Raw genomic sequence first — 25,876 nt, 5'->3', positions numbered from 1 at the left:
TGACTATTTTGTAAATCCTGAACATTAATCCGGGTTTTTTTTGTGTTTTGCGCAGTTGTGGAATAAAGAAGTCTGAACTAGAAGTCTGCAAAGGATTGAGAATACAGCATGGGGAGGCAAGATAGCGACTAAGTAGGAAGCATGAGTGTGTGTTCTCTCATCGGCGTTTTAAATATTTCCTTTGGAAAAGTTTATTACTTACTTTTTCATGCCCAAGAGGAGAGGAAGGCAGAGGAGTTTCCCTCTGCCGGTATCATCAACGCTGCGACAAACTGTAATAACAGTTCCTTCGGCGTCGGGCATATCTGCTGCTGGATCCCAGGAGTGATCCAGTTTGGAGAGTGAGGTTTCACTCAGCCCATTGGGACCTGACTCCCCTCCCGATCCTGGAGGATTGCCAAGGGAGAACCGAAGATTTGAGGGGCCTCGGGGTTGGTTCGAGTGCTTCAGACTCTCCAGTGCAAGTAACCCAGGAAGGAGAAGTCTCTATGGCTTCCGGGTCATCTCAACCAAACGGGGAGCGAATGGAGCTGAATTTGGAAGAGGCGTGAATCAGCGTGGGGAGCCATTAGCTGAACAAGATCTTTGCCGGCTACCGGAGTTCAAGCCACTTGCTAAACCACCTGTGGTGACAATGGATTCTCTCTATGGTTTGCAATTGACAACCTCCAATCAGTATGTATAAATTTTATTACACCTTTGACTCAAGTATCAACTAAATTAAAGGATTTAGACATTATGGTACAGAATCATCAGGAGAAGATAGGACTGTTCGAGAGTCTAAAAATAGAAAACTTGGAGAATCAAAATAGGTCTTTTAAATATGAGAATTTTGAATTTTCCGGTGGCTAAATATAAACCTGCCAGAGAGACCATTAGAGACTTTTTGTTATCTACTTTGAAAATCTTGGACACAAATATTCCACCAACTCAAAAAGTTTATTACTTAAATAAAACACTAAAAGAGACCAATGCTGCTCCTCAGCAGGATTTATCAGCAATATTGGAGACATCTGAGGTCGAAACAATAGGGAGAGCTACAATGATAGTTTCATTTGTTTTTCATCAAGATAAAGAGTCGATTTTAAGATTGTATTATACTATGAAACAGGTGGACTCAAATAAGAAGGCAAGAATTTCTTGTATATCGTGAAAAGGTTGTTTCTTTAGGGGCTGTATTTCAATCAAGGTTTCTGTTCTGTACCAAGATACCAAATATGTTTTCTATGAGCCAGAGCAGTTGCGTTTTTTTCTTGAAGGGAAGGGGGTGTCTGCTGCACCCTAACATAACCCATTGTCAACAGTGTCGGAAGGTACCTACTTATTTCCTTGGAATATGGAATGATTTCTTTATTTGTTAGATTTCACTATAAATAATTGACTATAAATAATTGAGAATTGTTTCTTTTGTTTTCAATTATGTATTATTGTTACTAGAGTTTCTGTAAAGCATTATTGCTTGTATTAAAAAATTAAATTAAAAAAAACAACACAGCATGGAATGTGTGACTAGTTTCACGATTCCTTGTTGATTTGATTTCATACCTTGCCTGTAGGGCTGGTCTCCTTATTGGATTCAGACAGTCTCTGTCTTCCGGGAGACTATTCCACGCATCTACTACTCTTTTTCTGTAAAATAGTATTTTCTGAGATTACTTCGGAGCCTATCACCTCTTAACTTCATCCTATGCCATCTCAAATGAAAGAGACTCGACTCAAGCGCATTTACATCACATAGGTAGTTAAACATTTCTATCATAGCTCCTCTCTATTGCCTTTCCTCCAAAGATCTTTAAGTCTGTCCCCATATGCCTCATGACGAAGACCACATACCATTTTAGTAGCCTTCCTCTGGACCGACTCCATCCTTTTTATATCTTTTTGAAGGTGCGGCTTCCAGAATTGTACATAGTATTCATAATGAGGTCTCGCCAAAGTCTTATACAGGGGCATCACTATCCCCTTTTCCTACTGGTCATACATCTCCCTATGCACCTGTTGAAAACTGGTGTTAATACCTCGACATGGGATAACACACCACAGGCACCAGGGTCAGAACACCCCACTCCACTCCCCCCGCACTGCTTCTCATCATCTGCTTTGTATTTCACATTCAAAGGGATGCAAAAGATTTTCTGTATTTTATAGGCACAAGATTGGGAAGGATTAAGATAATCTCCCAGAAATATAAGTCAAAACTAGAATTTATTTTAAAATGTCAGTTTTTCGATACCTACAAAGTAAAAACAAGCAGCCTCCTTTCAGCAGGAGACTGTTTCATCTAGAGCAGGTTGTGGGAGCAAGAGACACCTTCCATATAATGACTCTCCCATCTTGGAAGTTTTCACTCCCTACATTTCATGGAAAACCTTGAACAGTGCCCAGCTCACTCTACAGCATTGAAATTCACCCACATGGACTAGAATTCACCAGTCGCTGCTGATAAAGCCTAGCTATAGTTTTGGCTGGAAGTCACAATGAAGCAGGAAGAACATCTCGGGTTCCTTGCCCACAACAGTGCCAGTTAAACTAATGAAGGGAAGCAGCCCAACGGAGGCCAATCTTCAAGAACTAGAGGAAGTATAGAGAGCCTTTGTCTTCTTTCCTCTTTACTGGACTTCTGTGATACTCTACTGAGTACTGAGATTCCACCATTGACCCCCCTCACTTCTTTAGTATTCTACCAAAGAAGCTAAGGGGAGAAGTGAGTGGGAGGAAAAGATCAGAAGGGCTTGCTCTTAGAAATAAAGAATGGAGAGGGGTTGAATTCAATGGGATAGCCTTGGCAGAAGACCCATCCACTTTGAGCTCAGGCTCACCCAGCAATTGCTCTCCCTTGCTGCAGCTGGCAGAGATCCCCAAGCCCTACTAGCTGAAGACTTCTTCAGAAGGCACCCAAAACTCTGTTCTGTCAAGCTCAGTAGTTGGAGGCAGCTTTCCTGAGATGCTGGCACCCTGCACAAACTCAGCTTCTGCTCACGCTCAGTTTTCATACACTGAAAATGATATGTTAGTAGTGTGTAACCTTTAATCATATTCCTGAAGGAATATATAAGACTTTATAAGTTGTATCTTCAGAATTTCCTTCCGCTTGGTTATTATTGCACCAGTAGAAGTCTTACACTGCTTTCAACATCAATTCATATTCAAAATTGATACACTGCACTCATCGTAGATCAGCTTAGTAAATATATGGTAAATCTTATTTCTTATAAATATGTTCAATGCTATACTCTGTAATTCGCTGTCTGTACAGTTTCTCTTCATTGTAAACCGCCTAGAAGTCGCAAGATTGTTGGCGGTATATAAGAATAAAGTTATTATTATTATTAAAGTTATAGGGCACTTATTTGAGTGCTATTAACTTGAATGTCAGCTGGGACTTGTTCTTCTGACATGTTTCACCCATATTGGCTACCTCAAGGAGGTTCCCTATAAGAAAAACTTTGTTTATCTTTTCTTTTTGTTACCTAACTGCGTTGTTCCAATACTAAAGATGGCCACAGCATCTTTGGTCAGCTTTATATAGACCTTTATTGACACATTAACTAATCTAATCTTCATTTTATATACCGAATCTACTCCCTAAGGAGCTCGACTCAGTTTACAGTTCGTTAAAAAATGAAACATAACAAGTAAAAACTGGGATAAAAACAGAAATTGGTTAGATGGATGGAAAACGTTAGGAAAAAAAGTATGTTGAATTGCCTAAAATTACTATTCGACAGCTAAAATCAAATTAACTATTGTGAAAACAACCAGGTTTTTCGAAATTGAAATAATGGATCTACCAGTCTTAGAGAATCTGGAAGTCCATTCCAAATTCTCACCAATTTAAAAGTAAAAGATTTACTAAGCTTCCCAGTGCATTTAATACCTTTCAGAGAAGGAAATGCTAATTTGTGAATTGTTGTAATTTTTGAATAGCAGGATGTAAAGGAATTCCAATGAGTTAAATATTCCATAAAGGAGTTTGAAAACCACACATGCACACTTGAACTGTATCCTAAGATGGACCAGAAGCCAATGGAGTTTTCTCAGCAATGGGGAAACCTGGTGTACTTTCTCTTTCCAAAAATAAGTTTGGCCATTGTATTCTGTATTAACTGGAGATGATTTAAGCTGCCCTGTTTAGTACCCAAATAAATAGAATTACAGTAGTCCAACTGGGCCAACACAGTGGATTGTGCCAGTATTAAACTTGTTACATGTGCTTTAAAGCAAATTAACGCTTGCAAAGCTCTATTTCCAATGGTGTCCATTGATTAGCAGAGTGCAAAACTGGCATTAACGTGAGTTACTGAAATGATGTGCCCCAAGTCACAAGGTGTAGCAGCAGGATTTCTGGGGTTCTTAGCTCATGTGGAACGTTCACACATTTGTACCCCCAAACTCTGCTACTGGAGATAAAATGCTTCTGCAACAGGCTTGTCTACTGATGTCCTCTTTGATCCAACAAAGAAGCCACTTCAAAGTATTCCAGCGCACACCCAGTTGTTGAGTCTGTCAGGGTGAAATGGTCTCGTGCTGCTTTTGCCTGCCCTTCTTCAAGCTCCCCCCGAGATTAGAAATAAGTGAGATCATGCCTCAAACCAAGAGATAAAGAAAGCGTGTGTGTGCTTTCAATCTCCCTTTTGTTTCTAGTCTGCCAGAAGAAGCCACTGCCCCAGGAAACATCCACAAAATGAGGTCAGTCCGGCTCCAGTAATGGGAAAAACATTCAGCAGATCTTTTTGGTCAGGGACAGCTCAAGGACACAGCGATGCTCGATTACACCCAATGCAGAAAAAATTTGAACCACAGACATGCGTGCACTGGGTCACCAATCCTGCATTTCACTCTGCCCAGACATGCGCCATTTAAGATGCCTTCACAAAGCTCTGCACATACAGTGCATAATTCCATTCCATTGCGGTGCTTAATGACCCACTTAGTGATGATAGCATGGTAATAACAATTATTTGAGCCAATTGGCAATAATTGGAATTGCGCCTATATTTCTAATCGCACGTACATTTTTCTGTGTGAATCTACAAAGGGGGTGTGGCCATGGGAGTGGCTTGGGGCGTGTCTAGGATTTGAGCTCTGTGTTCTAGAATTCAGGGGATCTGCATCTGATTTAGGCAGGATTCAGCTGGTGAAAATCCTTGTCCTCAGAATTGGGTGCGAATCCCAGCACTAAGTACTGCCGTACAAACAGTGCCCAGCTAGGAATAGCCACTATAGAACAGCGCTTAGGGTAGATTTTCGCTATCTGGAAAAAAATATCAGCACACCTGTAGGGCTACCAGATGTCTAGAGTTCCCCAGACAAGTCTTCCTTTTGAGGGCTTGTCCGGGGGTCCGGATGGCTTTTCAAAACCCGGCACTTTGGGTTTTGAAAAGCTTCCTGACAAAATTGCATCGGGAAGGGGCATCATCGGCACATGCGCGGATGGGGTTGGGGGATGGAAATGGGCGGTCCCGGGGGGTGTGGACATGGGTCTGGATTTTCCCAAAGGACACACATGTCCAATAGTAGAACATTAAGCAGTTAACAAGGGCTCCTAAGTCTTCACTGAAATATTATTAGGGGCTTTTCCAAAACATTAAGACCTCAAAAGAATGGCAGGTTTTTCTCAATGTCCACCTGCCAATTTTCAAAACTCTCTTTCTGGATATCTTATGAGGCTTCCTAGCCGCTGTGCGTCCAGAACTAAAGGGGGACATGCTGGAGGCGTGTTCTGGCGTCTAGCGGTGAAAATAGAACCTTTCCCAAGACATCCTGGATGCAACTTAGACATTATGAGCTAGACCTGTTTTAAAAGCATCTAAGGGCCAAAAAAGGTACCTAAACTGAGCAGATGACCACTGGAGGAATGATGTTATAACCCCCTCCCACCCCACAAAGCTCTGAAGCAGCAGCACCTGGTATGGGAAGCCTAGGAGAGCATCACACAGGTGGGTGGGCTAGTGAGCCATAGAGAGGAGGACCCAGACCCATAAGCCACTCTATGAGCCATACAGGTGCCACCTGCAGCCATAAGGGCTATTGGGGCGGGAGATAGGTGACTACAGTAGGTTTGGAGGCTTCACCATATAGTAGAAGGGGGTTATGGCACCCTTTATGCGAAGTTCACAACAGTGTCCTCTAAGGTGCCCCACTGCTCTGTTGACATGCCTGTGTCCAGTCCATTACAATGCTGGCCCCACCCATGTCCAAATGGTCTGGATTTGGACATTTTGAACTTGTCGAACAAAGCTGGACATCATAAGTTTGAATGTCCTGATGGCCAAGATGTCTAAGTAGGCGATTTAAGAAAAAAACCAATTTGGACCTTTTGCTGTATTGCCGGTTTCAAAAATGGCCACTTCTCCGCCTCTGACTTTTGATGTCCAAGTTTCCAAGTTTATTATACAATTTGATTAATCGCCTAATCTATATTCTAGGCGATATACAAAATAGTACAAATATATAAAAACATAGGTCAATTATTACATAGACAAAAAATATTTCAATATTACAATATTGTAAGAAATGCCCAAAGTCAGACTTGGGCGTCCTATCGAAAATGCCCCTCCACGTGTCTCTCACTACCATGGAATGAGCCTTCTGTCAAAATATTCCTTTGCCTATATTTATGGTGAACTGATTAAGCTCTTCCACATCCACTTATTTAACCCTTGAGTTGGCAGACGGAGAAACGGCTGTTTTACGTAACTTGATGTTGTGGCAGCTATTTGGTCAAAGTCCACTTCAGATGGGCTTTTATGAAGAAAACACAAATGGAGTTGGGGGCTCTTTTTTTTTTTTTTGGGGGGGGGGGCTGATGCCCTCTATGACTTCAGCAACAGTTGCCTGCAGCAGGCTGTGGCTCTGGTATTGTGCCTTTAACTCCTAGTTAAGCAAGCTCCAATTTCGGGGCACTCACCGTTCTGTGAACATGATGCATTTGAAGGACTTAAAGAACATTTCAGCCAACTGTTTGAGGGCTACAACAGAGAATTTTATTTTTTTGGGGGGGAGCACATGCTACTCATGGATTTCACATTGGAGATCACTGACCTAGAGATACACACCATTTAAGTGGTCAAAGGAACCATTAATTTGACAGATGCCTATGTGCACTGAGTGCTCTTGTATAAAGGGTGGGGGCAGGCAGATGGAGAAGGACCAGAGAGCCTAACTGCAAGGGGCAGAACATGGATAGGTCATGGAGCGTCTCCCAGTTACCTGCGCAGTTTTTAGAACACTGGTTACACCAACATATGCCTGGGTGTGCCAATGCTGACTTCTGCTAGCATTGCTCAATGGAGACATGGTGCCAGGATTAGATGGCATTGGGACACCAATTGATAGAACTGCTCTGCATGTGTTTATAAAGCTCTTCCTGCTTGTAAAGCAAATTTTACAGCAGAAAACAGTCCAGGTGATACCTACATACCTGAGGGCATCTACTTGACTCTGCAGGTGGACGTTTCTGGGGGAAGCAGAACAGAGTCACTGGGTACCTCAAGCACAAAGTGGTGTCTGTGATAATGGGGACAGTGCTAGGATCCCATTTTAAGACAAAAAGACGCTCTGCTACATTTACAAAACTTTCCAGACGTGCTACCCCTTTATACCCATTTGCTCAGAACAAAATACTAAAACAGATTTCAGATTCAGTGAATTAGCAGCTGGCTTTCAAGCTTCTTTTTAGAAGTGCACAAAGGACCTTTTGGAAGAGACCAGCCACAGAAAGCAGTTTAGTCTGGTGGGAGGGATTACTAACCTCTTTTCCCCCGGGGAAAGCACGGAACGACAGGCATGTAAGACACAAATCTCTTCTTGGATCACCCCTGTACAATGCTTTAAAAATTAAAGGCCAAGCTGTAATGCCCGAAGCTGAGCCGTGACACATCCCCTCAGTAACAGGCTGTCCGGGAGTTTAAGGGTTACTGCACTGCAGTAATGTAGTCGATATAAATACATAAATTAATAAAATTTGTGTTATGTGCGCATCCATCCTGGTTATCTTTACAATCCCTATGCCTCTCACCTTGTTTTAAATCATGTGCGGAGGTCCCTTTCTAAGCTGAAAGCACTGGGGCTTTGAGCTGCCGTTGCAGACTGGGGGATGCTACTGAGGCCAAGAGCCATTAACCTGCAATGCAAAGCACTTGAGTCATTTAAAATTCTGCTGAGGCTGCACTGGAGGTGGACCAGACTCAGATGCAAGTGGTACAGAGCTCAGCGCGGGTGGAGTCTGCACCCCATTTCCTATGCTAGTTGGTAACAAAAGGCGTTGGCTATTAAACTGAGATGCAAAGAAGAAATTGAGAAGAGCTGAAGCCGAGGGCAAAGTTTACAAACGCTGAGCTTTTAAGAGGAAAACAAAGCAGAAACTGTGAACGAGGCTGAAGGCCCTGCAATTGTCCTGTGTTGTGGAAGGGAATGATGTCACAGATGAGCTGATGATGTCATCGCTCAGTAAATACTGATTTATCTCAGGTTTTAGTGGGATTCCCTCCCATATAGCAAAGTTACTTACCGTAACAGGTGTTATCCAGGGACAGCAGGCAGATATTCTCACGAATGGGTAACATCACCACGGAGCCCTCGGTACGGACCACTCTAAGAACTTATAAAGTTCTTGATGCCCGCACCGCCCATGCGCGAGTGCCTTCCCGCCCGATGGAGGTGCGCGGTCCGTCAGTTAAGATAAGCCAGCTAAGAAGCCAACCCGGGGAGGTGGGAGGGACGCAAGAATATCTGCCTGCTGTCCCTGGATAACACCTGTTACGGTAAGTAACTGTGCTTTATCCCAGGACAAGCAGGCCAATATTCTCACGAATGGGTGACCTCCAAGCTAACAGAATGGGATGGTGGGAAAGTTGGCCATTAAGAAAATAAATTTTGTAACACAGATTGGCTGAAGTGCCCATCCCACCTGGATAAAGACTCCAGACAGTAGTGAGAAGTGAAGGTATGAACTGAGGACCAGGTGGCAGCCTTGCAGATCTCCTCAATAGGAGTAGACCTGAGGAAAGCAACAGAGGCTACCATAGCTCAAACATTATGGGCTGTGACACGGCTCTCCAGTATCAGTCCGGCCTGAGCATAGCAGAACAAAATGCAGGCGGCAAGCCATTTGGAAATCGTTCTCTTGGAAATAGGCTGTCCCAACTTATTTGGATCAAATGAGAGAAAAAGTTGGGGAGAGGTTCTGTGTGGCAGGTAATAAGCCAAGCTTGTTCCCCAGGGTGAGAATGAGGTTTTGGAAAAAACACAGGAAGAACAATAGATTAATTGAGGTGAAAGTCAGAGACAACTTTAGGTAGAAACTTTGGATGAGTATGGAGAACCACCTTATCGTGATGAAAAACTGTAAAAGGTGGATCCTCAACTAGTGCATGCAACTCACTGACCCTCCTGGCAGAGGTGAGAACAATAAGAAAAACCACTTTCCAGGTAAGAAACTTGAGAGAAGCCGTGTCCATTGGTTCAAACGGAGGCTTCATCAAACTGGAAAAAACCACATTAAGGTCCCAGACTACAGGTGGAGGCCTGAGAGGTGGATTCACATTGAAAAGGCCCTTCATGAATCTGGATACCAGAGGATGAGCGGTAAGAGGTTTGCACTGCTCTGGCTCATGAAAAGCAGTAATAGCACTGAGATGGATGTAGACTTAAGACCAGAGTCCGACAGAGAAAGGAGATAATCCAGCACTGATTCCACTGCCAAGGAAGTTGGATCATGATGATGAAGTAAATACCAGGAAGAAAAACGAGTCCACTTTTGTTGATAACATTGCTGAGTGGCCGGTTTCCTGGAAGCATCAATAATTTGACAAACAGGCTGAGACAGGAGTAATCGAGTAGAAGTCAGCCCGAGAGAAACCAAGCTGTCAGGTGTAGAGATTGAAGGTTGGGATGTAGAAGGGATTGCTGATTCTGAGTAAGCAGAGTAGGAAACACTGGGTTCCCTGGAACTGAGTTGTAGGAGGAGGGAAAACCAATGTTGTCTAGGCCACCATGGAGCAATGAGAATCATGGTGGCTGACTCCATTTTGAGTTTGAACAGAGTTCTCAATATGAGAACATAAAAAAAGCCGTACTGGGTCAGACCAATGGTCCATCAAGCCCAGTAGCCCGTTCTCATGGTGGCCAATCCAGGCCACTAGTACCTGGCCAAAACCCAAGAGTAGCAACATTCCATGCTACTGATCCAAGGCAAGCAGAAGCTTCTTCAAACCTGCCTTAGTTACACCTCTTCTCAACCCTCACTAGACCCCATATTCCCCATCTTCCTCTTCCCCTTCCTATCCAAACTATTTGAACACGCTGTTCACTGCTGTTGCTGGGGCTTCCTTTCTTCTCATGATATTCTTGACCTGCTTCAATCAGGCTTTCACCCTCTCCATTCTGCGGAAACTGCCCTTGCTAAAGTCTCTAACAACATATTTCTAGCCAAATCCAATGGCCTCTACTCTATTCTCATCCTTCTCAATCTGTCCGCTGCCTTTGATACTGTTTATCCCCACCTCTTTCTCAACACGCTGTCCTCGCTGGGATTCCAGGGTTCTGTTCTCTCCTGGTTTTCTTTCTCTCTCTCCCATCATACTCCTCCGCTGCCATCCCACTGTCTATCGGTGTACCTCAAGGCTCCATCCTGGGCCCTCTTCTCTTCTCCATATATACCCACTCTCTCGGTAAACTAATCTCCTCCCATGGTTTTCAATATCACCTCTATGCCGATGACTCCCAGATCTACCTCTCCACACCAGATATCTCTACAAGAATTCAGGCCCAAATCTCTGCCTGCCTGTCTGACATTGCCACTTGGATATCTCACTGCCATCTCAAACTGAATATGGCTAAAACTGAACTCCTTATCCTTCTGCCCAAACCTACCTCTCCTCTCCCCCAACTCTCTATTTCTGTGGATAACACACTCATCCTCCCTGTCTCGTCAGCTCGCAACCTCCGGGTCATCTTTTGACTCCTCTGCCTGTACAAATCCAACAGACCACTAAAACCTGTCGCTTTTTTCTCTATATCATCAAGAAAATCCAATCCTCCGTCTCTGAGCACACTACCAAAACCCTTATCCACACCCTCATCACCTCTCACCTGCTTCTCTCAGGCCTCCCACATAACCATCTCTCTCTCCATCCAGAATACTGCTGCATGACTTATATTCCACCAGAGTCACTAGGCTTACATCACCCCTCTCTAAGTCACTTCATTGGCTCCACTTTTGCAAACAGTTCAAAACTCCTCTTATTGACCTACAAATGCATTCTTTCCATAGCTCCTCAGTATCGCCCCTCTTGTCTCTCCCTACACTTTGGCCCAGGAACTCCAATCATCGGACAAATTTTTCTTATCTGTACCCTTCTCCTCTGCTGCCAACCCTAGACTATGCCCCTTCTCTCTTGCTGTACCTTATGCCTGGAACAAACTGCCTGCGTCAGTATGTCAAGCTCTGTCCCTGGAACTTTTAAAATGCAGAGTAAAAGCCCACCTCTTCAAGAATGCATTTAAATCATAATCCCCTCACCTTAAGCCCCTACTTGTCCTGTTGTCTGTTAATTTAGATTGTAAGCTCTACTGAGCAGGGATTGTCTCTTAAATATGTTGATGTACAGTGCTGCTTAAGTCTATTAGCTCTATAGAAATATTAAATAGTAGTAGGAGCAACTTACCTCTATGTGCCCAGCACTACTGCCAGCACCCCCAGCTGTGCACCTCTGGCCACTGCACCAGTGAAACAATACCCATTGCCCCTGCTAGGACAGGATATTCCAAACTCGGCTTCCTCCCTACATATCCAAATAAATGAAAAACAGCTTCATCGTTCCCTTTTCTAAGGCACAGTGCGACACAAACAAGCAAGAGGGGCTGGGCCACAGAAAAGGCTGCTCATGATCTCTGCAGTAATTCTAGGTTTGCAAAAGCAAAGAAAATATGGCCAGACTGGAATTTCTCACTAGTGTATTGCGAGAGCAGAAAGAGACCAATTTGATGGTTTGGGCTCACTATGGGCAAAGGAGTCTGGGATGCCTGGCAGATATTTCTTCTCTACTGATATGGTTTCATATCCCGTTCTCCCAGAAGAGCTTAGAACAGGTTACAAGTGTCCATACATAATAAAGCGTATTTATACAAAGTGATGGCAAACATGAAAAATGGCAAAAACAAAAAGCAAACTATGACATGATGAAAACCCAGAGCTGTTGACACCAATGGGCCAGCCCAGTAGCCCAAGTTTCCTCAAAGTCCCGGCACCGGAGCTCAGAGCCTTATACCAGACCAAAGGCCAATTGCTACGTCTTTAAACACTTCGAAGTAACAAAGCTTGTCAAGACCTCACGTCCTCTCTGGGCCACAAACTCCAGGCAGGACCTCTTGCATCAGGGTTTTGTGACTCCTTCAGGTCAAACAATACAACTTCTTCCTTCTACTACCATAAGAACATACAAATAGCCTCACTGGGTCAGACCAATGGTCCATCTAGTCCAGTATCCCATCTTCACGGAGGCCAATCCAAGTCACAAGTACCTGGCAAATACCTGAATAGTAGAAGCATTCCATGCCACCGATCCAGGGCAAACAGTGGCTTCTCCCATGTTTGTCTCAACAGCAGACTATGGACTTTTCCTCCAGGAACTTGTCCGAACCTTTCTTAAAACCAGCTATATTAACTGCTCTTACCACATCCTCTGGCATGTGTTCCAGAGCTTAACTATTATCTGAATGGGAAAAAATTTCCTCCTATTGGTTTTAACAGTATTTCCCTGTAACTTCATTGAGTGTCCCCCTAGTCTTTGTAATTTTTGATGGAGTGAAAAATCGATGCACTTGTACCCGTTTTACTCCACTCAGGATTTTGTAGACTTCAACCGTATCTCCCCTCAGCCGTCTCTTTTCCAAGCTGAAGAGCCCTAACCGTTTTAGTCTTTCCTCATACGAGAGGAGTTCCATCCCCTTTACCATCTTGGTCGCTCTTCTTTGAACCTTTTCTAGCGCCACTATATCTTTCTTGAGATAAGGAGACCAGAATTGAATGCAATACTCCAGATGAGGTCGCACCATGGAACGATACAGGGGCATTATGACATTCTTAGTCTTGTTAACCAACCCTTTTTTAATAATTTGCTTTCTTGGCCACCGCCACACATTGGGCGGAAGATTTCATGGTATTGTCTACGATGACACCCAGATCCTTTTCTTGGGTGCTGATCCCCAAGGTGGACCCTAGCATTCGGTAACTGTGATTCAGGTTATTCTTCCCAATGTGCATCACTTTGCATTTGTCCACATTAAATTTCATCTGCCATTTGGACGCCCAGTCTTCCAATTTCCTAAGGTCTTCCTGCAGTTTTTAACAGTCCACTTGCGTTTTAACAACTTCAGACACCTCTTAAATGCTGGCTTTCCAACTATACCTGTGCCCTGCACAGAATGCTTCATAATTCAGCATCCTTTAAAAGCTAAACGTCCTGGACCCTGTATTCAAAAGGGTTTAAGCAGGCAAGGCAGGCTCCTAACTGGTTAAACCTGCTGAGCTGGCAATCCAGCACCGTCCATCGGCACTTAAGCAGTCCACACACAGAGCTTTGAACCTAATTGGTTACCAGCAAGATTCAGAAGTAAGTGGACACAGACCTACCTATGTCGACTGGTGACCACACATACGGCCTGGCCTTGACTATCCAAGCCTCCATCTCGGAAGAACTCTTAGGCCACGGCTTCACTGGCTGAAGGGTTTCAAGAGGAACAAAAGTGGGAAGGTTTCTCGGCACTGGTCCAGCAAGAGAAGCTGTCACGGACTCACTGCGGCAGCTGTGGCTGTCACCCAGAGAGAAACAGTACCAAATACTGTCCTCAGAGACAGAAATCCTCTCTGTCCACCTCTGTCTCCTACTGTTCACATTTATCAGTTAACCACTTTTTGGCTCTGCTAGTTGAATGGGGGTGGAGCACTACCGAGGCCTGAGGCCTGTATGTTATTTGGTATGATTGAGTGGCACATTTTGATTGCTGAGGACAATTGAACTCCTCTTTTGCAAATGCTGCTACTGATTTCCCTGTGCAAATAAGGACAGAGATTTCGCAAAATGCTTAAAACATTTTTATATGATAGATTGCAAAATTAGTAAAGAATTGTATGGATATCTTTTTATCCAAGAAATCGTATCTTCCCACAGAATTATGAGGCTTCTTTCTGATGTAAATACAAATGGTATTAAAGCAATTTGGAAATCTGGTCTGATTCTATGATGTACAGTGTAAAAAGTGTACATTAAATGAAAATCTGGACTCGCACAAATGCACCTGGAAACCTACTAGCAGGCGTCACATTAGCCCAACAAGTCCAGGCCAGTAGCCACTTCTCAACTCCCCCCCCCCCCCTCCGAGAGCCCAGGAGGAAGGCAACTGGGTCAGTGTCTTAAGAATTTCATCCCAGTCCAACCAGTCCTGATCGAAGAGCGTGATCCCAGCTGCCTTCTCTCCCCTTCCTTGACCAAACAAGAGTTTTTGTGATAACTGAGATCCTGAAGTTCTGGCTTATTGCTACATACTTCCAAAGGATTCGGTAATGTAGCTGGCTTTAAAAATGGTTTATTAGTTATGATTTTTCCTAGACAATATTGTGCTGTTGAATGTGGTTTATTTACATTTTTTTAACTGATTAACCACTAATTACAATAAATGTGTTTAAGCACTTTGCAAGTAAATAGATCAAATCAAATTGCAAGACACGGGGACCATTGATGGCCTCCATTAACCCTAAGTTGACCCCTTGACTCTTTCCTCACCACACAATCTCCCTCAGACTTCCTGCTTCCATAATAGTTACAGTATTCTGTTTAACATTTGAACCAGTGTGCAGCGGGAGCTAAAAAAAGCAAACAGGATGCTAGGAATTATTAGGAAAGGAATGGTAAATAAGACCCAGAATATTATAATGCCTCTGTATCACTCCATGGTGAAACCTCTCTTTGAGTATTGTGTGCAATTCAGTTCACTTTATCTCAAAAAAGATATAGCGGAACTAGAAAAGGTTAAGAAAAGAGCGACCAAGATGATAAAGGGGATGGAACTCATCTCGAATTAGGAAAGACTAAAACGGTTAGGGCTCTTCAGCTTGGAAAAGAGACGGCTGAGGGGAGATAGGATTGAAGTCTGCAAAATCCTGAGTGGAGTAGGGCGGGTACAAGTGGATCGATTTTTCACTCTTGTCAAAAATTACAAAAACTAGGGGACATTCAAGTTACAGGGAAATACTTTTAAAAACAATTGAGTACTTTTTTACTCAAAGAATAATTAAGCTTTGGAACTCATTACCAGAGGATGTGACAACGATGGTTAATGTAGCTAGGTTTAAAAAAGATTTGGACAAGTTCCTGGAGGAAAAGTCCACAGTCTGCTATTGATATAGATAGGGGAGGTTACTGCTTGCCCTAGGATTGGTAGCATGGACTGTTGATACTATTTGGGTTTCTGCCAGGTACTTGTGACCTGGATTGGCCACTTTGGAAACAGGAACCTGGGCTAGATGGACCACTGGATTGACCCAGGATGGCTCTTCTTATGCTGCTTTTTTAGTGAGTTTGAGATATGTACTGCGCAAATCCCTCTTTATTCTCACAAGGCAGAGAGCATCATGCAGTTCAAACTTATTGTAAGTCATGTGATACTGGAAGAAAACAGACTAGCCAGTGATACCACAAACCAGACTCCAGAAAAAAAGTATAAGGGGAACTAAAAAGCAGATGAGAAAAGAATGAACCAGCTTGAAGGGATGGGTGTCTTGGCTTTCATAATGAACTTTTCTTTGAGAAACTGGTCCCTACTTGAAAAAGTGATGGTCTCTGTCACATGGTGTTTTGATTCTTATTTATGAGACTGGGATTGGTTGGAAAGAAGGGGTTGTGGATTCACCAATGTCATAAAAGAGGTGGATTTCTCTTTTGCAAGGCCTTGTCTTTGGAGCTCTTTTATTAGAAACCAAAGTTGAGACTTAAGGGCCATTATCTTTTCTGCCTTCATGGGTGGGTGGATTTTAGTTTTTGCTTTATTTGCCAGGGTGTATGGTTTTATTTGATAACTTTTAACAATTTTGGCAGTTGGTGCATCTTAGTGAATGATTTGCTTTGCTCTTTACTGAGGAGATTGTAAGGGAGCCGCCTGCACCAGAAATAGCATTTAAAGGTGATGATAAGAAGGAACTGAAAGAAATCTAAGGGAACCTGGAAGACTTAATAGCTCAAAATGACAACTACAGAACAGCAACTGATCTGAACCAGATGGTAAACACCCCAACTGCAGCTCTACTAGCTGTAGTCTAATGGTTAATGCAGCAGACCTTGATCCTAAGGAACAGGGTTCAATTCCCTCTACAGCGCCTTGTGACTTACTGGCTCAGACCAATGGTTCATCAAGCCCAGTAGCCCATTCTCACAGTGGCCAATCCAGGTCACTAGGACCTGGCCAAAACCCAAAGAGTAGCAACATTCCATGCTACCGATCCAGGGCAAGCAGTGACTTCCTCCATGTCTCTCTCAATGACAGACTATGGACTTTTCCTCCAGGAACTTGTCCAGTCCAATCCAATCTTTCGGTTTATATACCAGATCATACTCTAGCTACGTTATCCACTCTTACCACAACTTCTGGCAACATGTTTCAGAGCTTTACTATTCTTCGAGTGAAAAAAGTTTCCTCCTACTGGTTTTAAAAGTATTTCCCTGTAACTTCATCGAGTGTCCTCTAGTCTTTGTAATTTTTGACGGAGCAAAAAATCGATCCACTTATACCTGTTCTACTCCACTCAGAATTTTGTAGACTTCAATCATATCTCCCCTCAGCCTTCTCTTTTCCAAGCTGAAGAGCCCCAACTGTTTTAGTCTTTCCTCATAAGAGAGGAGTTCCTTCCCCTTTACCATCTTTATCCCTCTTCTTTGAACCTTTTCTAGTGCCACTATATCTTTCTTGAGATAAGGAGACCAGAATTGAACGCAATACTCCAGATGAGGTTGCACTATGGAACGATAAAGGGGCATTATAGCATTCTTAGTCTTGTTAACCATCCCTAGCATCCTGTTTGTTTTTTTGGGCTGCCGCCGCCACACATTGGCCGGAAGGTTTCATCATATTGTCCACAATGACACCCAGAACCCTTTCATGGGCGTTAACCCCCAAGGTGGATCCTAGCATTTGGTAACTGTGATTTGGGTTATTCTTCCCAATGTTCATCACTTTGCATTTGTCCACTTGGACGTCCATCTTCCAATTTCCTAAGGTCCGCCTGCAATGTTTCACAATCCACATGAGTTTTAACAACTTTGAACAGTTTAGTGTCATCTGCAAATTTATAATATAATATAACTGAAATGTTATTTTTGATCCATGTCCTTATTCTGGGCTTTGTACCTTCTGGTCCAGGCAATTCAGTGCTATTCAGCTTGTTGAGTTCGCCTATTATATCTTCCAGGTTCACAGAGATTTGTTTCTGTTCCTCCATGAAGACTGAAGCCAAGAATTCATTTTGTCTCTGCGTTATGGCCTTGTCTTCCCTGATGTCTCTCTTACTCCTTTCATTCACAAGCTTTCTGGTTCTTTTCAAGTCGTTTACCTTCCTAGTTTCTTCATTTGGATCACTTTTCCCACTCTTTCAAAGGCCTTCTTTCAGCTATAATAGCCTCTGTCTTAAACACGCCGACTGCCATTTGGCTTTCCTCCGAAAAATGCCTTCTTATCAACTAAGGAATCAGAAAATCACAACGTAGTATTCACACACTTTGATAGGCAGAACAAGAGCATTTTTTTAAATTTGCTACGGAAGAGTCTGGATTCTCTTCCTTTATGAGGGATAATTAACATGGCTTCCAAGCTGCACATTCCTTGAGGATGGACCTTGCCAAAGCCAGGGGCTTTTCCTCAATCTTCATCCTCTGACCTAGCTGCTGCTTTTGACACCCACTATCATCACTTGAATTTTGGGACTCTGCTCTTTATTCCTCACACTTTTTGTTTCTTGCCCAACACTCAGAACTCTCGGTGATTGATGGCTCAGGTGTTTGGGAAGCTGAAGTGGGACAGTCCTCAGGATGGGGAGCCAACAGCTCAGTTTGAAAGAAAGGGACTGGAGTCTAGGGTGGAGCCTTTGTCGATCTCTCCCCTGAGAGAACAACTTCATTTTTTACTGGACTCTTCTGATACTCTACCTGCCCTGGGCCCCATCACTTCCTTAGACTTCAACCCACGAGGCTAAGGGAAGAAAAAGGTCAAGAGTGGGGCCTGCTCTCATAAGTAGAGAGGAGTCCTGGTAGGGGTGTGGAGGGGGGTCCGGATGGGGGCAAACTTTCAAGGGGTTGGGGGGTGTTGGCAGAAGAGATTGGACATCTCTCATACTGTGATCATTCGGGGGTGGGGGATGGTTTCACGATTCTCTAACTGGCGCTTAAGACACTTATGGCGTAAGCACTGGTCACTTAGTTTGTATTTGATGTACTTTTATTATGTATGTTCATACTTTGGGAAAAGCGGGTTATAAAGAGAATAAAACACAACAGAGAATCAAGGTTTTAGGCAAAGGACTGGTCCTTCCCATGCCTAAAAGGTCTTGTTTTGGGCGTTGTGGTTTTTTTGTTTTTTTTTCGAGAATAGGGCTTAAACGTAGACATAGTGGCGGTCTGGGCGATTAAACTCTTGAACGTACATTTTGGAGAATGGGCATTTCTCTGTTGCCTACTTTGGGTGCCCAGGGCCTTTTTAAAGCATATAGTGTTGTGTACAGAGAAAGTCAATGAAAATGATCAAAGGGATGGAATGACTTCCCCAGGAGGAAAGGCTGAAGCGGCTGGGGCTCCTGAGCGGAGTGGAAAGGGGAGATGTGGGCTTCATGTCTTTGTCCCGCTGCCCGTCAGATAATGCAGTTTACACATATCTATGGGCTTGGGGAGGGGATGGTGGAGGGTTTCATTTTATGATCACAGACTCTGGAAATAGAGTGTGTATTTGCCCCTAGGGTCACCCTCAGGACTACATGGCATTGAATACTGACCCCCACGGAGCCTCTCTCTAGATATCTCTGAGATCATCCCAAAAAGGCAGTCGTCGTGAGCTCAGATGAAATGGGATCATTAGACATTTTCAAGCGCTCTCCCCTACTGAAGTGGTTTAGGAGGACACTCCTACCTGGCACTGGGTACCTACCTTCCCCACACGCCTGTCTCTTTGGATAACGATGTTATCCTCCCATTGCCACAGTCTATTCCAAATCCAGCATAAGCGGGTTTTGTGTAACAGTGCAATGCTGGAATGGGAAAGTAGATTGGAACTCAGACCTCTGTGTTTCTAATCTCATGCTGTAACCACAAGTTCACTTGTTTGTCAAGAGCTTTCTGTTCTGTGCATTGATTGAGCTCTGGCATATGTAACGAGCTCTCTCCAGGCCATCTGTTCTTCAGTGATGTGAAGTTAGAAGAAAAGACTTTCCAAAGTGTTTCCATGGAGAACCTGCAAAGGGCAGCTCCAACGTACAGAGTTTCTATTCAGCTCCCAGGCTTCTACGCTGCCAAAGCAGTTCCCTTCTCCAAAGAGCTTATGAAATGAGTTTAGCACAGCAAAATTACGTGACTGCTGCAAAGCTGCAAACTAAAAGCATGCAGGGGGGCTAGCCCACAAGTTTAATGTCTTTTAAGCATCATTTTTGATGACCAGGATTTCTATTTTTACAGCATTTAGATAGCAAATAATAATATCAACAGAAAAACCTCACAGTGCAAGGCACAGAATCTTGGGTAACCGCCGTTTAACGAGGAGGAGAGGCCTCCACATGGGTATGGTAAAACACAATGACACAGACTCAGCTGGGAATCTGAACTAAAGGCACAGGAGTAGGGTGACCAGGTTACCCGTTCCAGAAGGGAGACCTTTTGGCCAGTCCTGGATTTCTGCCAACCTCATCCTGGTGCATTATGGGATGCATAGAATCATGGACTCCAAATACCACACTGCTTTGGGATGTAATTTTAAAACAGGACTGGCCAAAAAGTCTCCCTTCTAGAATGGGTAACTTGGCCACCCTTCAAAAGAGGCAGCTTTTCAAAATGATGAGGGTACCAAATGGCTCCAGAAAAAGGAGGACGGATTGAGACATCTGGGTTTTACTTCTATTGAAACAAATGGAAGTAAAATCCGGATGTCTGGAGCCATATGGTAACCCTAACTGGAAGCAGATATGGAGCTGGCTCCCAAGACTAAAGGCCCATACTGTTCTCCGCTCTATTCTTCTCTATTAGACACCCCTCCATCAACACTCTGATTCATTCCTTTGTTATCTCCAACATTGACTACTGCAATACAAAAGGAAATTTATTAACGACCTGGAGGCGGGAACTAAATGTGAGGTTATAAAATTTGCGGATGACACCAAACTTTGCAGCAGGGTTAGAACTGCGGAAGACTGCGAGGACCTGCAAAGGGACCTAACGATACTGGAAGAGTGGGCAAAAAGTGGCAACTTAGCTTTAACATAGAGAAATGCAAGGTCATGCATGTAGGGAAAAAGAACCCGATGTTCAGCTACAAAATGGGGGGATCACTGCTAGGGGTAAGTAACCTTGAAAGAGACCTAGGAGTGATGGTAGACACAACATTGAAAGCGTCAGCCCAATATGCGACGGCCTCAAGGAAAGCAAACCAAATGTTGGGTATCATTAAGAAGGGTATCACTGCCAGGATGAAGGAAGTCATCATGCCACTGTATCGTGCAATGGTGTGCCCGCATCTGGAGTACTGTGTCCAGTACTGGTCGCCATACCACAAGAAGGACATGGCAGTACTTGAGGGAGTCCAGAGAAGAGCGACTAAACTGATAAAGGGTATGGAAAACCTCTCATATGCTGACAGGTTGAAAAAGCTCGGGCTATTCTTCCTGGAAAAGCGGAGACTTAGAGGAGACATGATAGAAACCTTCAAAATTCTGAAGGTTGACAGGTAGACATTGAAAAGGTAGACAGGGACAGATTCTTCACACTGTGGGGAACCACAAGTACAAGGGGGCACTCGGAGAAATTAAAAGGGGGCAGGTTTAGAACAAACGCTGGGAAGTTCTTTTTTACCCAGAGGGTGGTGGACACGTGGAACGCGCTTCCGGAAGCCGTGATAGGACAGAGCACGTTACAGGGCTTCAAAGAAGGTTTGGATAGGTTCCTAGACGATAAGGGGATTGAGGGGTACAGATAGGAGTTGAGGTAGGTTATAGGAATAGTAGGGACCACAGCACAGGTGATAGCCCTGAAGGGCCGCCACGGGAGCGGACCGCTGGGCGGGATGGACAAATTCTTATGTTCTTAAATGCACCAGCTTCACCTATTACAAAACACTGCAGTAAAACTCATCTTCAAAGCCACAAAATTCGACCATATGGACCTCCCTTGTTCAAAGCCCACTGGCTACACGTTCTTCATTGCATCACTTACGAAACACTTCTGTTAACATTTAAAACCAAGCAGTCCAATTCACCTGCATTTATCAATAAACTTCTCATTCCATTACTCAAAATCTTCTTTCTGTCCTCTCTATTCGCAGTCGTCGCCCTCCGTTGGATCTTAGACAAGAAACATCTCTTGAAAAATTCAAATCTAGACTAAAAACATTCCTCATTTTGACTCATAACTTCAACGCAGTCGGCAGTCCCGAACTGAAACGCTTCTTTTGACGCGATCCCTACCCCCCTCCCTCTCTTGATTTTATCTCCTCATTGTATTTAAGCTTTCACCTTTTCCCACGTTTCCTTCTTGCACCAGTTAGTCTCTTTGTTTTGTCGCCCTTCCACTTTTATTTATTTTAACAATATTTTGATCATTGTAAACCATTTAGGTATGCTTTTGATAAACGGTATATCAAGGATTAAATAAACTTGGAAATTCAGGACAGTTGACATGAATTTATTCAGGTACTCAAGCATTTTCCCTGTTTGTCCTGTGGGCTCACAATCTGGGGCAATAGGGGGGATTAAGTGACTTGCCCAAGGTCACAAGGAGCAACCTGGGTTTGAAGCTGTAGCTTTAACCACTGCACCACTCTAGAAATCAGAATGTATTAAAAGTGAGCCAAGTATAAGACAATGAAGCCATTGTGACATCACTGATGAGGTTGGCCCTTAGGCATTGGTGGAATGAGGCATTATGATGTCACAATACCAGCTCTGGTGATCACACTATTTGCTCTGTTTTCTATACTGTTCTCCCCAGGGAGCTCAGAATGGTTGACATGAATTTGTTCAGGTACTCAAGCATTTTTTCCTGTCTGTCCCGGTGGGCTCACAATCTGTCTAATGGACCTGGGGTAATGGGGGGATTAAGTGACTTGCCCAGGATCACAAGGAGCAGTGTGGAGTTGAACCTACAACCTCAGGGTGCTGAAGCTGTAGCTTTAACCACTGCACCACACTCTCACAATCCTATAACTGCTCCCCCCCCCCTCATTCCCTCAGATGAGTTGATCCTTCATTTCAATCACTTCTTGACCCATGTTCAAGAGGAATGGGGGGGGGGGGGGGAAGAAGGCACCCTCCCTCCATTAGGCAGCCCAGGCCAGGAGCTTGGCTTAGCTGAGTGCCTCTGGCTCCTCTGGTGTAACAGGTGCTGGAACAATGCCTACCAAGGTCACGCTTTGATCTAGGCCTGCGCCAAAGATTACCCCAGCCCCAGCTTCAGCAACGGGAAGAAGCTTCAGCGTGGGCCCTTCCTGCCACACCTTTCTCACAGTTTCCATGGTAACAGGAGGGAGCGGGCCACCAGAGTTAGATAAATTGGAGGGGGGGGGGGAGACCCTGTGAGAAAGAAGGCTCCGAGCAGGACAACGAGGAGGTGGAATAGGGGGGAGACCCCCCCCCCCGTGATTTGAGGAGGAACCACGCCCCGCAAGCATGCCACTGAAATGCAGCCCCGCAGCCATGGACATGACTTCCAGCAGCTGACAAAATCTAGTGCCCTGGACGCCCCATCCAGCTCGTGGCAGAGCCTGGGAAATGTACCTCTCTGGCCAGCAAGAGCCAAAGCACAGCCCCACCTCCTGACCTCTCCAGTTCCAAAGAAACTGTAGCCCCTCATCAGTTACTGGGTCAGAAAAAGTCGTGCAGAGGAGCTGGATTTGATTCCCGAGCCAAGCGCCTGGGCAGAGGGTTGTCAAGGCCATGGCACAGTGGCGACACCTAGTGGCTGCACTCTTTCCAGCCCCCAGCAGGGGGAAACCCGATGCCCTCCAGGGCTCCGAGCCATGACAGCCATGACCTCTGCCTAGCAGTGCCGAGCCCCAGAGCGGGGAGCGTCGCCGCCTTACCTTGGTGACAGTCATGCAGAGGAGAGTGGCGGAGCAGCGGCGCGGGCTCTTCTCCCTGCAGAGGCATCGGCGTCATTGGTTGCAGCGCAGGAAGGGCAGAGGCAGAGCAGAGGCAGCGGCAGCAGCCACCGCCTCCTCTTCCTCCTCCTCCTCCTCCTCCTGCATTCATAATGCCCGGAGCCTCCTCCCCTTCCGAGGCTGCAGTGCAGCTCGATGCCAGGCGGTGCCAGGACAGGCGAAGCCCACGTGTGCCAAAGGAGGAGCAGGGCGAGAAGAGAAGGCAATACCGTTTCGTTTCGTTTCGTTTCGTTCCCAGCTCCAGCAGCAGAGAACGAAGTGTCAAAGGCAAGGAGTGAGGAAACTTGAAATGAAGATGCTGAACCACTTCCACGCCCACCACCTGCCAACCCATTCCTCTAGACTGACTAACCTTACTGGGTCAGACCAATGGCCCATCTAGTCCTCACAGTGGCCAATCCAGGTTGCTAGTAACTGGCCAAAACCCAAAAAGTAGCAACATTCCAGAATCCCCAAAGAATAACAAAAGATTCCAGAACCCCAAAGAGTCTCAAGATTCCAGGCAGAATCTCAAACAATAGCAAGATTCCGGAACCTCACAGAGTAGCAACATTCCAGAATCCCAAAGAGTAAGAAAAGATTCCGGAACCGCACAGAGTAGCAACATTCCAGAATCCCAAAGAGTAAGAAAAGATTCCGGAAACCCAAAGAGTAGCAACATTCCAGAATCCCAAAGAGTAAGAAAAGATTCCGGAACCCCACAGAGTAGCAACATTCCAGAATCCCAAAGAGTAAGAAAAGATTCCGGAACCCCACAGAGTAGCAACATTCCAGAATCCCAAAGAGTAAGAAAAGATTCCAGAACCGCACAGAGTAGCAACATTCCAGAATCCCAAAGAGTAAGAAAAGATTCCGGAAACCCAAAGAGTAGCAACATTCCAGAATCCCAAAGAGTAAGAAAAGATTCCGGAACCCCACAGAGTAGCAACATTCCAGAATCCCAAAGAGTAAGAAAAGATTCCGGAACCCCACAGAGTAGCAACATTCCAGAATCCCAAAGAGTAAGAAAAGATTCCGGAACCGCACAGAGTAGCAACATTCCAGAATCCCAAAGAGTAAGAAAAGATTCCGGAAACCCAAAGAGTAGCAACATTCCAGAATCCCAAAGAGTAAGAAAAGATTCCGGAACCCCACAGAGTAGCAACATTCCAGAATCCCAAAGAGTAAGAAAAGATTCCGGAAACCCAAAGAGTAGCAACATTCCAGAATCCCAAAGAGTAAGAAAAGATTCCGGAACCCCACAGAGTAGCAACATTCCAGAATCCCAAAGAGTAAGAAAAGATTCCGGAACCCCACAGAGTAGCAACATTCCAGAATCCCAAAGAGTAAGAAAAGATTCCGGAACCCCACAGAGTAGCAACATTCCAGAATCCCAAAGAGTAAGAAAAGATTCCGGAACCGCACAGAGTAGCAACATTCCAGAATCCCAAAGAGTAAGAAAAGATTCCGGAAACCCAAAGAGTAGCAACATTCCAGAATCCCAAAGAGTAAGAAAAGATTCCGGAACCCCACAGAGTAGCAACATTCCAGAATCCCAAAGAGTAAGAAAAGATTCCGGAACCCCACAGAGTAGCAACATTCCAGAATCCCAAAGAGTAAGAAAAGATTCCGGAACCGCACAGAGTAGCAACATTCCAGAATCCCAAAGAGTAAGAAAAGATTCCGGAAACCCAAAGAGTAGCAACATTCCAGAATCCCAAAGAGTAAGAAAAGATTCCGGAACCCCAAAGAGTAGCAACATTCCAGAAACCCAAAGAGTAACAAAAGATTCCAGAATCCCACAGAGTAGCAACATTCCAGAATCATATGAAAGAGTATGAACATATGGGGTACTCTAGCAGGGGAGATCTGGACTCACCCCATTTTAGGTACCCAATGTAATAATAATAATAATAACTTTATTCTTATATACCGCCAACAATCTTGCGACTTCTAGGCGGTTTACAATGAAGATAAATTGCACAGACATCGAATTACAGAGTGTAGCGGTGAATATATGATAGTAGCAACAATAAAAATAATAACAACAGTTTATATATTGCAGGACCGTGAAGTTCCATGCGGTTTACGATGAATTAGAAAAATTCCATAAATTGTGAGGAACATTCATAGTTAGAGATTAGAGGTTAACAGTTTACAAGATCTAAATTGGGGAGGGATATACAGCTAGATATAATACAAACAGTAATTCAGATCATGTTATATATTTAATTCAATGCCCATGCCCAAAATTGTATGTGGGTCGCACCACTAGGGCCATAAAGATCCGATTAACTGAGCATAAATCTAGAGTAAACACGAGTTGTGAAGCCTCTCCTCTAGTTAGACACTGGAGGTTGTGTAAACATAGTCTGAAGGACCTTAAATGGAGGATACTGGATAAGATCACTGTTGGGTGGGAGGGAGGGAACATCGAACGCATTCTAAACTTAAGGGAATTGCGATGGATGTTCCAGTTGCAAACGATGGCCCCATC

General features: G+C 44.4%; 1 protein-coding gene across 2 annotated transcripts in view; it reads right to left on the bottom strand.

Annotated features, from left to right (window-relative positions):
* The window catches only part of CORO2B (coronin 2B), a 68,226-nt gene extending 44,751 nt beyond the window's left edge, over positions 1 to 23,475 (bottom strand). For both annotated transcript variants that reach the window (XM_033920376.1, XM_033920377.1), the window contains exon 1: positions 23,323 to 23,475. In XM_033920376.1, coding sequence (XP_033776267.1) covers positions 23,323 to 23,337 — 15 coding nt within the window. In that variant the 5' untranslated portion in view covers positions 23,338 to 23,475. The remainder of the gene's footprint in view (positions 1 to 23,322) is intronic.
* Between the last annotated feature and the right edge of the window lie 2,401 nt (positions 23,476 to 25,876).

This window comes from Geotrypetes seraphini, chromosome 14, assembly GCF_902459505.1.
Source record: "Geotrypetes seraphini chromosome 14, aGeoSer1.1, whole genome shotgun sequence".
In the NCBI taxonomy this organism is placed as follows: Eukaryota; Metazoa; Chordata; class Amphibia; order Gymnophiona; family Dermophiidae; genus Geotrypetes; species Geotrypetes seraphini.
This window is presented reverse-complemented; position numbering and strand designations above follow the sequence as displayed.